Raw genomic sequence first — 12,217 nt, forward strand, 5'->3', positions numbered from 1 at the left:
AGGGAAAGAAAGGCTAATAAGTGAAGTTGATGATTATCAGCAAGTGTTTTTGATACTCATTAAAAAAGAAAAATAACAGATGCTGGCGAGGCCGTAGAGAAAAGTGACACAGATACATGGTTGGTGGGAACGCAGATTCGTTCAGCCACCGTGGAGGGCAGCTTGGCGATTTCTCAGAGAGCTAAGAGTTGCCCTTCCCCTCGACCCAGCGATCCCATTACTGGGTATACACCCCAAAGAAAAGCAATCATCCTGCCAGCCGGACACATGTACCTGTATGTCCATCGCAGCACTATTCACAATAGCAAAAATGTGGAATCAACGCGGGTGCCCCTCAGCGGTGGACTGGATAAAGAAAATGGGGTACATAGACACCATGGGATGCCGTGCAGCCATCACTACAAACAGTCATGTCTTTTGCAGCAACATGGATGCAGCTGCACGCCATTATCCCCAGCAAACTAACGCAGCAACAGAAAATCAAATGCTGCATGTTCACACGTACAAATGGGAGCTAAACATGGGGCACTCATGGACATAAACGTGGGAGCAGCAGAGCCTGCGGGGGCCGTACAGCAGGGGGAGAGGGAGAGAAGCCTGCTTTGGAGGCTTTGGAGGACGGCGTGTCAGTTCCTTTGGAGAAACGAACTCAATTCTGAGTTCAGGGAGGAGCTTGACAAGCCCCTTCTCCAGCTCCTCCGTGTCTTCCCGTGTGGAAGAAGCTAGGTCCTGGGCCCTTGGGGGCCTCCTGTGGGCGCCCACGCTATCATAGCCTCAGAGCATCCAGAGGCCGGCTCCAGGCTCCGTATGCAATGCCGGTGCCACCCCCAGTCCCAAACGGGAGCTGAGCTGAGACTGAGGCCTTGGAGGGCGTTGGTGGAGCCAGAGCAGTCCCAGCTCCATCTTCACATAGGTCTTTTCCATTGTTTTCTGGAAACATGTCTCGTGCTGCGCCGCATCTGTGCGCTGCCTCACCTTGTGTTACTGTCCTAGGACATGCACGGGAACGCAGACCCGCATCCGTGTTTCCCGAGAACTTCCTCCGCCGGGAATCTGGGCGGGGCTGGGACCCTCACGGTCCTCACGGTGCCGTCCTGTGTTTCAGGTGTCCCACGGCCGTCCGTTGGCGCTGGTCTTCGTGGAGCTCACTGTGGTCCAGAGGTTCCACGAGCACGTGCACCAGCCCTGCGTGCCGCCCTTGCTGCGGGCCGTGCTGGGGCGGCTCAGTGCTCTGTACGCCCTGTGGTCCCTGAGCCGCCACGCGGCCCTGCTCTACCGAGGTGAGGCTTCTGACTGCGGGCTTGGTGTCCTCCCCAGAGTCAGGGCCCCCCTGTTGTATCTAGGGAGCTGCTTCCTGCATCATCGTCCTCCCTCCACGGGACTTACTGAGCACGGCGGATGGCGCTGTGGACAGATGAGGAGCCCAGTTCTGTAATGAGAAGCATATGGGGCAGAGCAGCGTCAGGGTGGCTCCGAGAGACCCAGTTTTTCTTTCACTTGGGGTTTGGTTCAGAGAGTACTTCCAGAAGGACCCCTCATGCCAGGCAGCCTGCTGGGCTCTGCAGAGAGCAGAAGCCCACCCCCTAGGTCCCATAAGGCACAGACAGACACGAGCCTAGACAGAAACACTGGAAGGCTTCCTGGAGGAGGGGGTGCTGGGGCTGATTCCTGGAGGATTGGTGGGAATAGGGTAAACCAAAGTTTGTCAACTTTTTGTTCGTTGTTGCCCCCCCAGGAAGTCTTTTTAGGTGGTTTTTCCCAATGGCTGGCACCCATGCATCTTTGGTACTAGGATACACTGTGTATCCATTCATGCCCTGTGTCTCTGGGCTTGTAAAGAATAAGATCCTCCCCACCCCAAGAGCCAGCATTTACCCCCTGGAGGGTGATGCTGACCCCGTGAAGGCCTTGACAGTGCTCAGGTGCACCAAGGAAGGTACACAAGTGTCTGCCAGAGAGGGTGGGCACAGGGCAGGACCCCCACTGCTGCCTGAGAAAAACCCTAAGTGATGCGACACAGTTCTCTCCAGCAAAAATCATAGCAAACACAGATCCCGCCACAGATGTGCTCCCGAACGCACAAGGCCACGGCCTTGGACCTCTTAGGGCCCTGCCAGAAACCACAGCGGCTGGAGGTGACACCAAGGACCAAGTCCCCCTGCAGCCTCTGAGTCCCTGCAGGCACCCGCCCCCCCAACTCCCCTGGGTAGTCCCAGGCACCCCCTCACCCCTGCGCCCCCTGCCGTGCACCCCTGCTTCACTCTGCCCAGGAGCCCCTTCCTCGCTTCCTCCCGAGGAAGGAACCCGCCCAGCCTCCCTGAGCCCCAGCAGGTGTGAGCCCAGCGGCTACCCGTCACCTCCCAGCCTGGGACCTTGCTTCCCTCACTGCCCCGGGCCGGAGACCATCAATGCCTGAGTGGGAAAAGGGTCTCAGAACTTGGCCCCTGAGCAGCACATTCCTTGGGTCACAGCTGGGCTGGGGACAGCAATGACACTGATGTGTTCACCCAGAACAGGCCTCCTGTATGGCCAATTTGGAAAGTGCACTCGGCCTGTTGGTATTGGGGATGGTTTTGGACTGAGGACCCAGCCCCCATGTGACTGAGGCTGTGCTTGCAGGAGGATACTTCTCCGGTGAGCAGGCGGGAGAAGTGTTGGAGAGCGCCGTCCTGGCCTTGTGTTCCCAGGTGAGCCGTGGGTGCTGCCGCGTTCTCTACATCCACGTTACACAACCGCCCAGAGCCGACACTCATCCCCTTAGCATCACCCAGACCGACACGCACCGCCTTAGCATCACCCAGACCGACACGCACCACCTTAGCGTCACCCAGAGCCTACACGCACCCCCTTAGCATCACCCAGACCAACATGCACCTCCTTAGCCTCACCTAGAGCCGACACACACCCCCTTAGCATCACCCAGAGCTGACACACACCGCCTTCGTGTCACCCAGAGCCGACACGCACTGCCTTTGCAACCCAAACATTCATGTGTGTTCAGTGTTCAGTAAAAACTGTAGGATTACAAGAAAATATGGCTACATCAGAAATTTTTGCAAAAGAAACCTGTCGAGGCTTCTCCAGATCTGCACACACCCAGGCACCACATACCTTTTGCAGCTACTTTAGAATTCTCTGAGCGTTCAGGGGCCTCAGCCTCCAATTTAAATTTGTTTCCTGGCAGTTTCCTTGTTTATTATATTCTTTTACCTATGTCACCCAGGAAATCAGAGGGCCCCAACCCCACGTTCCAATCCAGCGGCTCTCTTCCATCCAGGGACAGAAGCTACATTGCTGTGCTGTTTAGCACGGTAGCCGCTGGGTTGGGGGAAGGTGGCCGTATGAGTCAGGGTCTCTGATTTCCTTTCATTGCACTGATTTTGAGCAGCCACTTGTGCTGGTGCTGGTGCTGCCGCGGTGGGCAGGGCCACTGTGTCCGTGGAGACGTCACTCCACTTTTGCTGGTAGGAACTGGACCGAGTGCTGCTGCATTTTAGCACAGTGTCTCAGGAGACTGCAGACGTGGCCTTTCATCTCCCCTGTCGCTGCTTTCACACTTGATCTGGGACCAGTGGAACGTCCCTGTGACTGGCTCTGAGCCTGTCTCGGGATTCATTTATAAACCCCTTCCCTGAGCCGGCGGTTCTGGAGAGGGGCGTGTCTAATTGTGGTGCACGTATGTGGCCATATTTACTCCTCTTAACATCGAACCGGCCACAGGGAGGGGTTGTCCTTGGCTCCTCCAAGAGCCAAATTTTACTCCCTTGGGGCAGTATTAACCCCATGGAGGCCTTCAGAGTATGCAGGTGCAAGGAAAGCACAGGGGTCTCCTCGCAGAGAGGGGGGCATAGCGGGGAGGTGTTGTTGATAAAAAGTGCCTGGGTGTGGTGGCTCATGCCTGTAATCCCAGCACTTTGGGAGGCCAAGGCAGGAGGATCACTGGAGGCCAGGAGTTTGAGACCAGCCTGGGCAACATAGTGAGACTTCATCTCTACTAAAAATAATTTTAAAAAATTAGCCAGGCTTGGTGGCACATGCCTTTAGTCTCAGCTACTCAAGAGGCTGAGGTAGGGTGGCTTGAGCCCAGGTGTTCGAGGTTGCAGTGAGCCATAATTGCACCATCACCCGCCAGCCCGGGCAACAGAGCAAGACCTTGTCTCAGAAAAATAAAAGCCACAACTGATTTCCCAGTGAGGCTATGGCCAAGGCGGGCTGACCATTGTGTGCCACTCTGTGTATGCCCATCCACACCGCTGTCTTGGGGAGGCCAAGGTCAGCCAGGTAGAGAGGGTGCCAGCCATCCGCTAGACCAGGGCCAGCAAACTCAGTCCAATCCTGCCGTTCACCTGAGTGTCATTTGTGGGTGTCTTTGTGCTTCCACGGCAGAGTAGGCAGTTGCCAGAGACCATGGCCCGCAAAGCCGGTAACATCTCCTACCTGGACCCTTATGGAACACGTTTGTCGGGCTCAGCGCCTGTGCTCTGCCAAGAGCTTCTCTCCAGGAGCAGTGGCGTTTGTCTGCGGCCTCTGTGCTGAAGCACGTGGACCAGGACCAGGTGGCCACGCCCTGCAGAGGGCGGCGCTGAAGTGCGGAGGTGCACTCAGTTCCTCCGTTGTGGCCTTTGTTAGTCTGTACTGACCGATTGCCTTTGATCCATATCATTAACGGTGTCTCCTATTCCTGCATTCTATGCAGTGTAGCCATGGCATTTCGTAATGTTTTAAGGATAATTTTTTTTTTTGCATTTTAAGAAAATTCTTGAGAGTCCACTCATATAAATTTCATGTGTCATATTGAAGAATAATTTGTCCAGTGGAATGGGAGAGTAATAAAACCACCGCCAACCGAGGAGGCTTCATATGCTTATGGCTTTTCCAAGTGCTCATAAATGCCTTCTCTATTACATGTTTTCTGGACATTTTTTCCTTTACTGGAACGGCAGTTGCCCAGATAAGCCAAGGCTTAGAAACGAGCCTCTGAAGGCAGTTGCTAATTCACAAGCTTCAGGGTCGTCACTTTTAAGGGCCTTTTCTACCTTGTTGGGAAGAAACAAGCCCTGGAGGTCCTGAGTGAAAAGCAGCATGGTGAGAACATTCCAGCACACAGCGAGGGCCTCGAATCCAGGCTGGTGAAGAGATCACGCATGGGCAGCAGAGCCGCACGTGCCACTCAGGTGACCCGTTGCTAGTGGGTCCTGGCAACCACAGACGGGGCTGTTACCCTTTGGTCACCATGGAGATTCCCGGGAGGTGCCAAGTGTCTGGGCTTTGTTTTCCGACAGCTGAAAGACGACGCAGTTGCCCTGGTAGACGTGATCGCTCCTCCTGACTTTGTTCTGGACTCACCGATTGGCAGAGCTGACGGCGAGGTAAAGGGAGGACGGGGCCTCGCGGGGGTGCCCCAAGGCTTGACAGGCATTTCTGCGGAGCTGAGATGCTCCTGTGGGTCAGGGGTCTGGTGTCTTCTGGAAAGTGGTCACACGTCGGGGAGCTTCTTGGGGAGGGCCCGGGACAAGTCGGGACTGTCTCACTCTGGTGCTTCCCCACACTGGCTCTGTGGTTGCAGGGGACTTCCCCGTCCCCTGCCTGCCTTTTCCTGCCCAGATGGGGTGGTAGCACTGCTCGCCTGCACAGGCAGAGGTTGGAGGTCCACACACTGTGGCCTCTGCCCTCCTCCCACTCCCCGCTGGCCTCCCCGGTCCCAGGTCTTACCCCCATCTGACCATGCAGGCTCCTGGCTCTGCAGGCCTCTCCCCCATCCCTGTGCTGGAATCCCCAGGCCCCTCTGTCCCCTCTGACCATCCATGGTTGTCACCAGGGTTACTCTCTCCTGCCCCACTTTCCCCCAGCCGCCTCCCCGTGTCTTCTCAGCTCTCCTCCTGCCCCCCATGTTCCATAAGGATTCCTTCAAAGCAGATGGGGTCAGGCCGCCCCCCTGAGGGAGCCTCCACCAGCCTCCTCGACTGCCTGCCACACCCCAGCCCCACGCAGCCACTGAATCCCTCCAAGGCCCTTCACCCCACACTCCCCTCCTGCCCACCAGATCTAGCCTTACTGGCCTCCCCGTCTGTCATGTCAGGCCCATGCCCACCCCAGGGCCTTGTGCCTGCTGCTCCGGCTGCCTGGAGTGCCTTCCATTCTTTCAGTATAAGCTGACTGTCGCTGCCTTGGAGAGGCCTTCTCTGGCCTCCAGCTGAGGCAGTGCCCCCAGGCACTGTAGTGCGGCCCTTGCTGGCCTCATCACTGACCTTCTGTCTCCCTCCCACCTGATGATGCCCTCAAGGGGCGATGCTCACAGGTCCACTGGGTACCTTCCAGCACCCCACTGCTTATGGGGCTGTGTCCGTCTTCTGCTAGAGGGACTGGGCGTGTCAATGCTCACGTCCCGTGCCTGAGGTCCCCCGGCTGTGAGCCACAGAGGGGTTTGACCCCATCCCTGGCCCCGTGACTGAGTTATTTCTGCTGAAGCACCTACTGGCACCTGGGTCTCTGCTCAAATGGAGATTGAGCCTTAGTGGGCAGGACCCCCCCTCAGTCCTCAGGGAATGCTGAAGTCTGTACGTGAGCCCTTACTGGCTTAGCCAGGGAGGGCCCAGCGCCTGGTCTTAGCACAGCCCAGGCTACACCTGAGTTGGGCTACACCTGGGCAGGTAGTGCCAGGGGCTGGGGGGTGGCAGGGCAGGAGGTGTGAGTTCCCTGTACTAGGAGAGGCAGGGATGGTCATCTCTGTGGAGGGCCTGCTGTTTTGCATCGGGGACTGACCACTGACCATCCCCTGAGCCCATACAGCCCAGATTATCACTGCTGCTGAGAGCTGAGATCCAGAGAAGCCCAGTGGGTTTCCCAGCCAGGGAGTGGCAGAGCCAAGGTTTGAAGAGACTGTGCCCTGCTGTAGGGAGAGAAGACTTGGGGGGAGCCTTGGGTCCTAGGGGAGCACATAGGAGGGGGACTTGCCCTACCCACCTCCCTGGGAGAGGCAGTCTCACCAGGAGGTGGGGGCTCACCAGGCAGACAGGCATTCAAAGAGACAGTGGAGCCAGACCCGCCATGGAGGACCCCCGAGCACACGGGACTGTCTGCCCGGTACAGGAGAAGCTGGAGTGGCCTTGAGCGTCCACCCGCTGTGCCTTGCTCTGCAGAGGCAGGCCCGTCTGTGAGGCAGGGAATGACCAAGGAAAGGAGAGACATTGCCCATGATGGAGGGGCCCCCTGGCTCTGGGTTCCATAGTTAAAACCAGAGCCAACTGGAGGTGTCGCTGGCAGGATGGTTTACAAAACGTGCATTCCTGGCTGAGCGTAGTGGCTCACACGTGTGATCCTAGCACTTTGGAAGGCTGAGGCGGGCGGATCCTTGAGCCCAGGAGTTTGAGACCAGCCTAGGCAACATAGTGAAACCCTGTCCATAAAAATTACCAAAACTGAGGTGAGAAGATCCCCTGAGCTTGGGGAGGTCGAGGCTGTGGTGGGCAGTGCTCGTGCCACTGCACTCCAGCCTGGGCAACAGAGTGAGACCTCATCTCAAAAAAAAAAAAAAGTATATTCCTCCCAGTTTCAAGGAACTGGTGTATTAACCAGGAGCTGCCAGGTGACAAATTCACTATAAACGAACAAACAGCGCCGTAGGGGAGTTGAGACCATCCTTAAACCAAGCCCGCTGCTCCAAACTGTGAAACATAAGCTGGAACCCAGGCCCTGTGGAACAGCAGCCTGGGTCTGTGTCTGTGGAGCCCAGAGTAGCAGAGTGGGGAGGAGGGGTTGCTAAGTGCATTTAGCGGGTGCAGGCAGAGGGGCTTCTTCTAGATAAAATGGGTCAGCGTAAGCTGGATGCAAAACAGACCACCTCCCCAGGCTCTGGAGATGGGCTGGGCTGCCCCTTCCCACCCTGCATGGGTGAAGTGCCTGCTCAGCCGCCCTTCGCCCTTCGTTTGTACAGCCTTCCTCCAAGACAGGAGCATCTCTCCCCATCTTCCCAGTGAGGCCACTTAGGTGGAGAGCAGTGACGTCTTCATGTCCCGTAGGGGAGTGCTGGCCCGGGCAGGGTGAGAGGAGCAGGGTGTGGTGGCCCAGTCCAGGAATCAGCCAGTAAGGGCCACCGGGCGAGGACGTCCTGCTGCTGGTGGCCACGTGCCACCTGTGCGGCCTGTAGTGGCCTGGGGTGTGAGAGCAGATTTCAGAGCAGCAGTCGATGCAGCCTTGCAGAATCCTGTGGTGGCTGCAGTTACTAAGAAACAGGGTGTCCACTGCCTGCCCACAATCAGTTCCTTTTTTTTTTTTTGGAGATAGGATCTCACTCTGTCACCCAGGCCGGGGTGCAGTGGCACAATCTCAGCCCACTGCAGCCTCAACCTCCTGGGCTCAAGCGATCCTCCCACTTCAGCCTCCCAAGTAGCTGGGACTACAGGTGAACTCCTCCATGTCCAGTTAATTTTTTGCATGTTTTTTTTTTGTAAAGATGGGGTTTCACCGTGTTGCCCAGGCTGGTCTCGAGCTCCTGAACTCCAGTGATCTGCCTGCCTTAGCCTCCCAGAGTGCTGGGATTACAGGCACAAGCCACCTCACCCAGCCAATAATTTCCAAACAAGAGGGCGAGGGGGTGATTTTCATTATGAATGTGTTTTATGATACTTTCTAATTTAATTTTCCTAATTGTTTTCCACTAGAAAAAAAAAAGAAAATGTTCATATAAATTTAAACCATTTTAAAATTTCTCTAAAAGGTGACAGATAATTTCCTGTTTTTTTTTTTGTTGTCGTTGTTGTGGTTGTTGTTTGTTTTGAGATGGAGTTTTGTTCTTGTTGCCCAGGCTGGAGTGCAGTGGTGCGATCTCAGCTCACCAAAACCTCTGCCTCCCAGGTTCAAGTGATTCTCCCGCCTCAGCCTCCCGAGTAACTGGGATTACAGGCATGTGCCACCACGCCTGGCTAATTTTGAATTTTTTTTTAGTAGAGATGGGGTTTCTCCATGTTGGTCAGGCTGATCTCGAACTCCCGACCTCAGGTGATCTGCCTACCTCGGCTTCCCAAAATGCTGGGATTACCGGCGTGAGCTACTGCGCCCAGCCGAATTTCCTGTGTTTTTAACAAAAACTTTGAGGAGTTGCATTTGCACACTCAGCTGTCTAGGAATCTTATTTCTTCGTCTTCATTTGCTGTGTACGTGTTGTTTGCAGCTCTACAAAAACCTCTGGGGCGCTGTCCTGCAGGAAAGCAAGGTGTTGGAGCGGGCGTCCTGGTGGCCAGAGTTTTCTGTGAACAAACCTGTCATAGGAGGTCTGAAATCGAAGCTGTAGTGGGATCAGCACACATGCAGCCAAATCTAATGAAATGAAGGGAACTAATCAGACGTGGACCTCAACTTCTGATTCCAGAACACGCCGGAGATTGCTGCTGCCTTCGGAGCCCGCACCTCTGCGCCTAAACTGCTGATTGACCTCACCGCCCAGGCGGACGGGAGGGAGGCGCCCGGCTGGCTGGGCTAATTTGGGATGGTGGTGATTTGCAGTGTGGAAATGAAATGCAGATGATCATGTCTACCTGATGCGCTGTGGGTTTTTTGATAGAGTTTCGCACATTCAGTTTTCAGGGTTCAGCTCCTGACTCTAAAGTAGACAGCCCATTGTTAGGGATTTTCTGGTCAGACAACCTGTGATTCATCTAGATTTTTTACGGAGCTCCACTTCATTAAGAAGTCAGTGGTGCCAGTCTGGTTCTTTGTCAACTCTCCCTCGGCTTTGTCACATAATCGAATTATGTCATAACCGTATTAATTTGCACACAGATCATCTGAATGTCATGATTTAAGACTTAAGGAGGAACATCTGTTTGATTACTTTTGTGGAACTGGAAATTTCCGTCGAGGAAATGTTTTTTTAAAAAGTCTAATGATTTGAATGGGCAATTCAGTCTCCAACCGCCCCTCTCCCCCTGCCACCAGTTATATACGAATCAGTTTATTCGTAACATGTTTGATCTGTTTGTCCCTGCAGAGTCTACCCAGCAAGTCCTTGCACACATGTGGCCTGTCCCCACGGCGCTGGCCACAGCCTGATTGCAGCGGACCGGGGCCATCAGTGCACGCCTCCCCCGGTCACTCCTGCTCCCCACAGGGCCATGGGCTTGGCTGCCCTTCCCAGTGTTAGGTTCCCGGAGCAGTGCTGTCTTTGCGTCTGGGTCCTGCTTCTTAACCTCTGATCAGCTCAGGGCACGGAAGGCCTTTGTCGTCAGTAGCAGGGAGTTGGGTCACTCTGGTGCCCCCTGACCCCTGTGGCCACACTCTTGTCACCACAGCCCATCAAACAGATGTAACCCAGCATGTCTCAGGACGGTGCTGAACCAACTAAGACCAGTTCTTATTTTTCCAGGTAGCCCAGAGAACTGCTGAGCGTCTGAAGGGCAGGGTCCAGAATGTTTTTAAAAACTGAATTTCCAGTGGAAATCACTTCTCAAGCTCATTTTCATGTTTAAAAAAGGGGCAGAACACCCCCCACCACCACCACATCCCACCCCTTTGGGGCTCCAGAGGCATCTGAGGGGTAATTAGTGGCTTCTTTGATGAGCACCTACCGCTGCCAGCACCTTGCTGAGCACTCAGGATTCATCATCTCGTGGGACCCTCAGCCAACCGTGTGGGGTGAGTTGTGCCGTTAGCTGCATCTGCAGAGGAGGAGACTGGCCCCAATAGGCTGGACACTGCCGCAGGCAGACAGCAGGAGGTGGCCGAGCGGGACCAGAAGCCATGGGACCTCCCTGGTGCCTGAGGGCCCCAGCACAGGGCTGAGATGCAATAGGTAGGCACTGGTATCCATCATCACTCGAACCCAGGAGCATCCCCACCTGAATTCATCTTGCTCTGGTTTAGAAGCCTCCTTGGGTTTAAACAAACTCTTCATGGGTTACATGTGTTTTGTCTATGATACTCTTCCTGCTTTCAGAGAGAATGGGAATGAGAGAGTGTCAGGCCCTTGGCAAATTAGATAGAGTGGTTCCAAGTACCCAGAGAACACGTCAGTGGTGCCTGCCAGTGTCGGAGGGGTTCATTCTCCACTGAGGCTGCCACCCACAGGCCTCATGGGCCCGGGGTCCCCAGCCCTACTGCCTGGGGGTTCCAGCCCAAGAGAGCAGTTGGGCCTGGGTGGGCTGTCAGCTGGGGTCACGCAGATTTCCACCAGGGGTCCGCCTCACAGGACACCTCAGGCTGTGTGCGTGTGTGGACAGCTCCTTTACCTAGACCTGTAGCTTTTCTAAGCGAGAAGGAACAGGCTCCCAAGTCCTCTGATGTGCCCGCAGCTAGATTCTAGGTGGTGGCCAGCCTGAGTTAGAGTCACGGTCACTCCTGCCTCACCACCCTCCAGAGCAGGCCCCAGCTGTCCTTGTCTCCCAAGTAACAGCTTTGGGCATCTCCTGGGGGTTTTCATGTTTTGCCTTTTTTATCACTTGGGACCTTGGTTTGTGGTCTAGTCCAGCCTTTGGTCTGAAACTACCTGTTTTTCCAGCAGCAGGTCACACAAGTTGTTCAAGGTCAAGGGTATGTTCAAGGTTTACAGAAATAAACACATTTGACTTCGGTGTCAGACATGACGGGTTCTCGTGCAGGAGAGCTTTGCGATGCCTGTGGCCATGATGTCACCATGTCAGACACGATGGATTTTCGTGCAGGAGAGCTTTGCGATGCCATGATGTCACCACGTCAGATACGACGGGTTCTCGTGCAGGAGAGCTTTGTGATGCCTGGCCATGATGTCACCATGTCAGACACGATGGGTTCCTGTGCAGGAGAGGTTTGCGATGCCTGTGGCCACAATGTCACCGTGTCAGACACGACAGGTTCTCACGCAGGAGAGCTTTGCAATGCCTGTGGCCACAATGTCACCATGTGAGACACGACGGGTTCTCGTGCAGGAGAGCTTTGTGATGCCTGTGGCCGCGATGTCACCATGTCAGACACAACGGGTTCTTGGGCAGGAGAGCTTTGCGATGCCACGATGTCACCGTGTGAGACACGACAGGTTCTCATGCAGGAGAGCTTTGTGATGCCACAATGTCACCGTGTGAGACACAACGGGTTCTCATGCATGAGAGCTTTGTGATGCCTGTGGCTACAATGTCACCATGTCAGACATGATGGGTTCCCGTGCAGGAGAGCTTTGCGATGCCTGACCATGATGTCACCTTGTGAGACACGACAGGTTCTTGTGCAGGAGAGCTTTGCAATGCCACGA

At 55.2% G+C, this 12,217-nt stretch overlaps 1 protein-coding gene across 13 annotated transcripts in view; it reads left to right on the plus strand.

Moving 5' to 3' along the window:
• Nucleotides 1-9,537, plus strand: part of ACOX3 (acyl-CoA oxidase 3, pristanoyl) — a 64,342-nt gene extending 54,805 nt beyond the window's left edge. For 4 of the 13 annotated variants that reach the window (XM_055245773.2, XM_063619372.1, XM_055245771.2 and 1 more), the window contains 4 exons: nucleotides 1,106-1,280; nucleotides 2,620-2,687; nucleotides 5,283-5,369; nucleotides 9,170-9,537. In XM_055245773.2, coding sequence (XP_055101748.1) covers nucleotides 1,106-1,280; nucleotides 2,620-2,687; nucleotides 5,283-5,369; nucleotides 9,170-9,289 — 450 coding nt within the window. In that variant the 3' untranslated portion in view covers nucleotides 9,290-9,537. Of the gene's footprint in view, nucleotides 1-1,105; nucleotides 1,281-2,619; nucleotides 2,688-4,386; nucleotides 4,868-5,282; nucleotides 5,370-9,169 lie in introns of those variants that run through there. The other 9 variants (XM_063619368.1, XM_063619373.1, XM_055245775.2 and 6 more) reach the window with 4 other exon arrangements.
• Nucleotides 9,538-12,217: the final 2,680 nt, after the last annotated feature.

Source organism: Symphalangus syndactylus, chromosome 16, assembly GCF_028878055.3.
Source record: "Symphalangus syndactylus isolate Jambi chromosome 16, NHGRI_mSymSyn1-v2.1_pri, whole genome shotgun sequence".
NCBI classification, from domain to species: Eukaryota; Metazoa; Chordata; class Mammalia; order Primates; family Hylobatidae; genus Symphalangus; species Symphalangus syndactylus.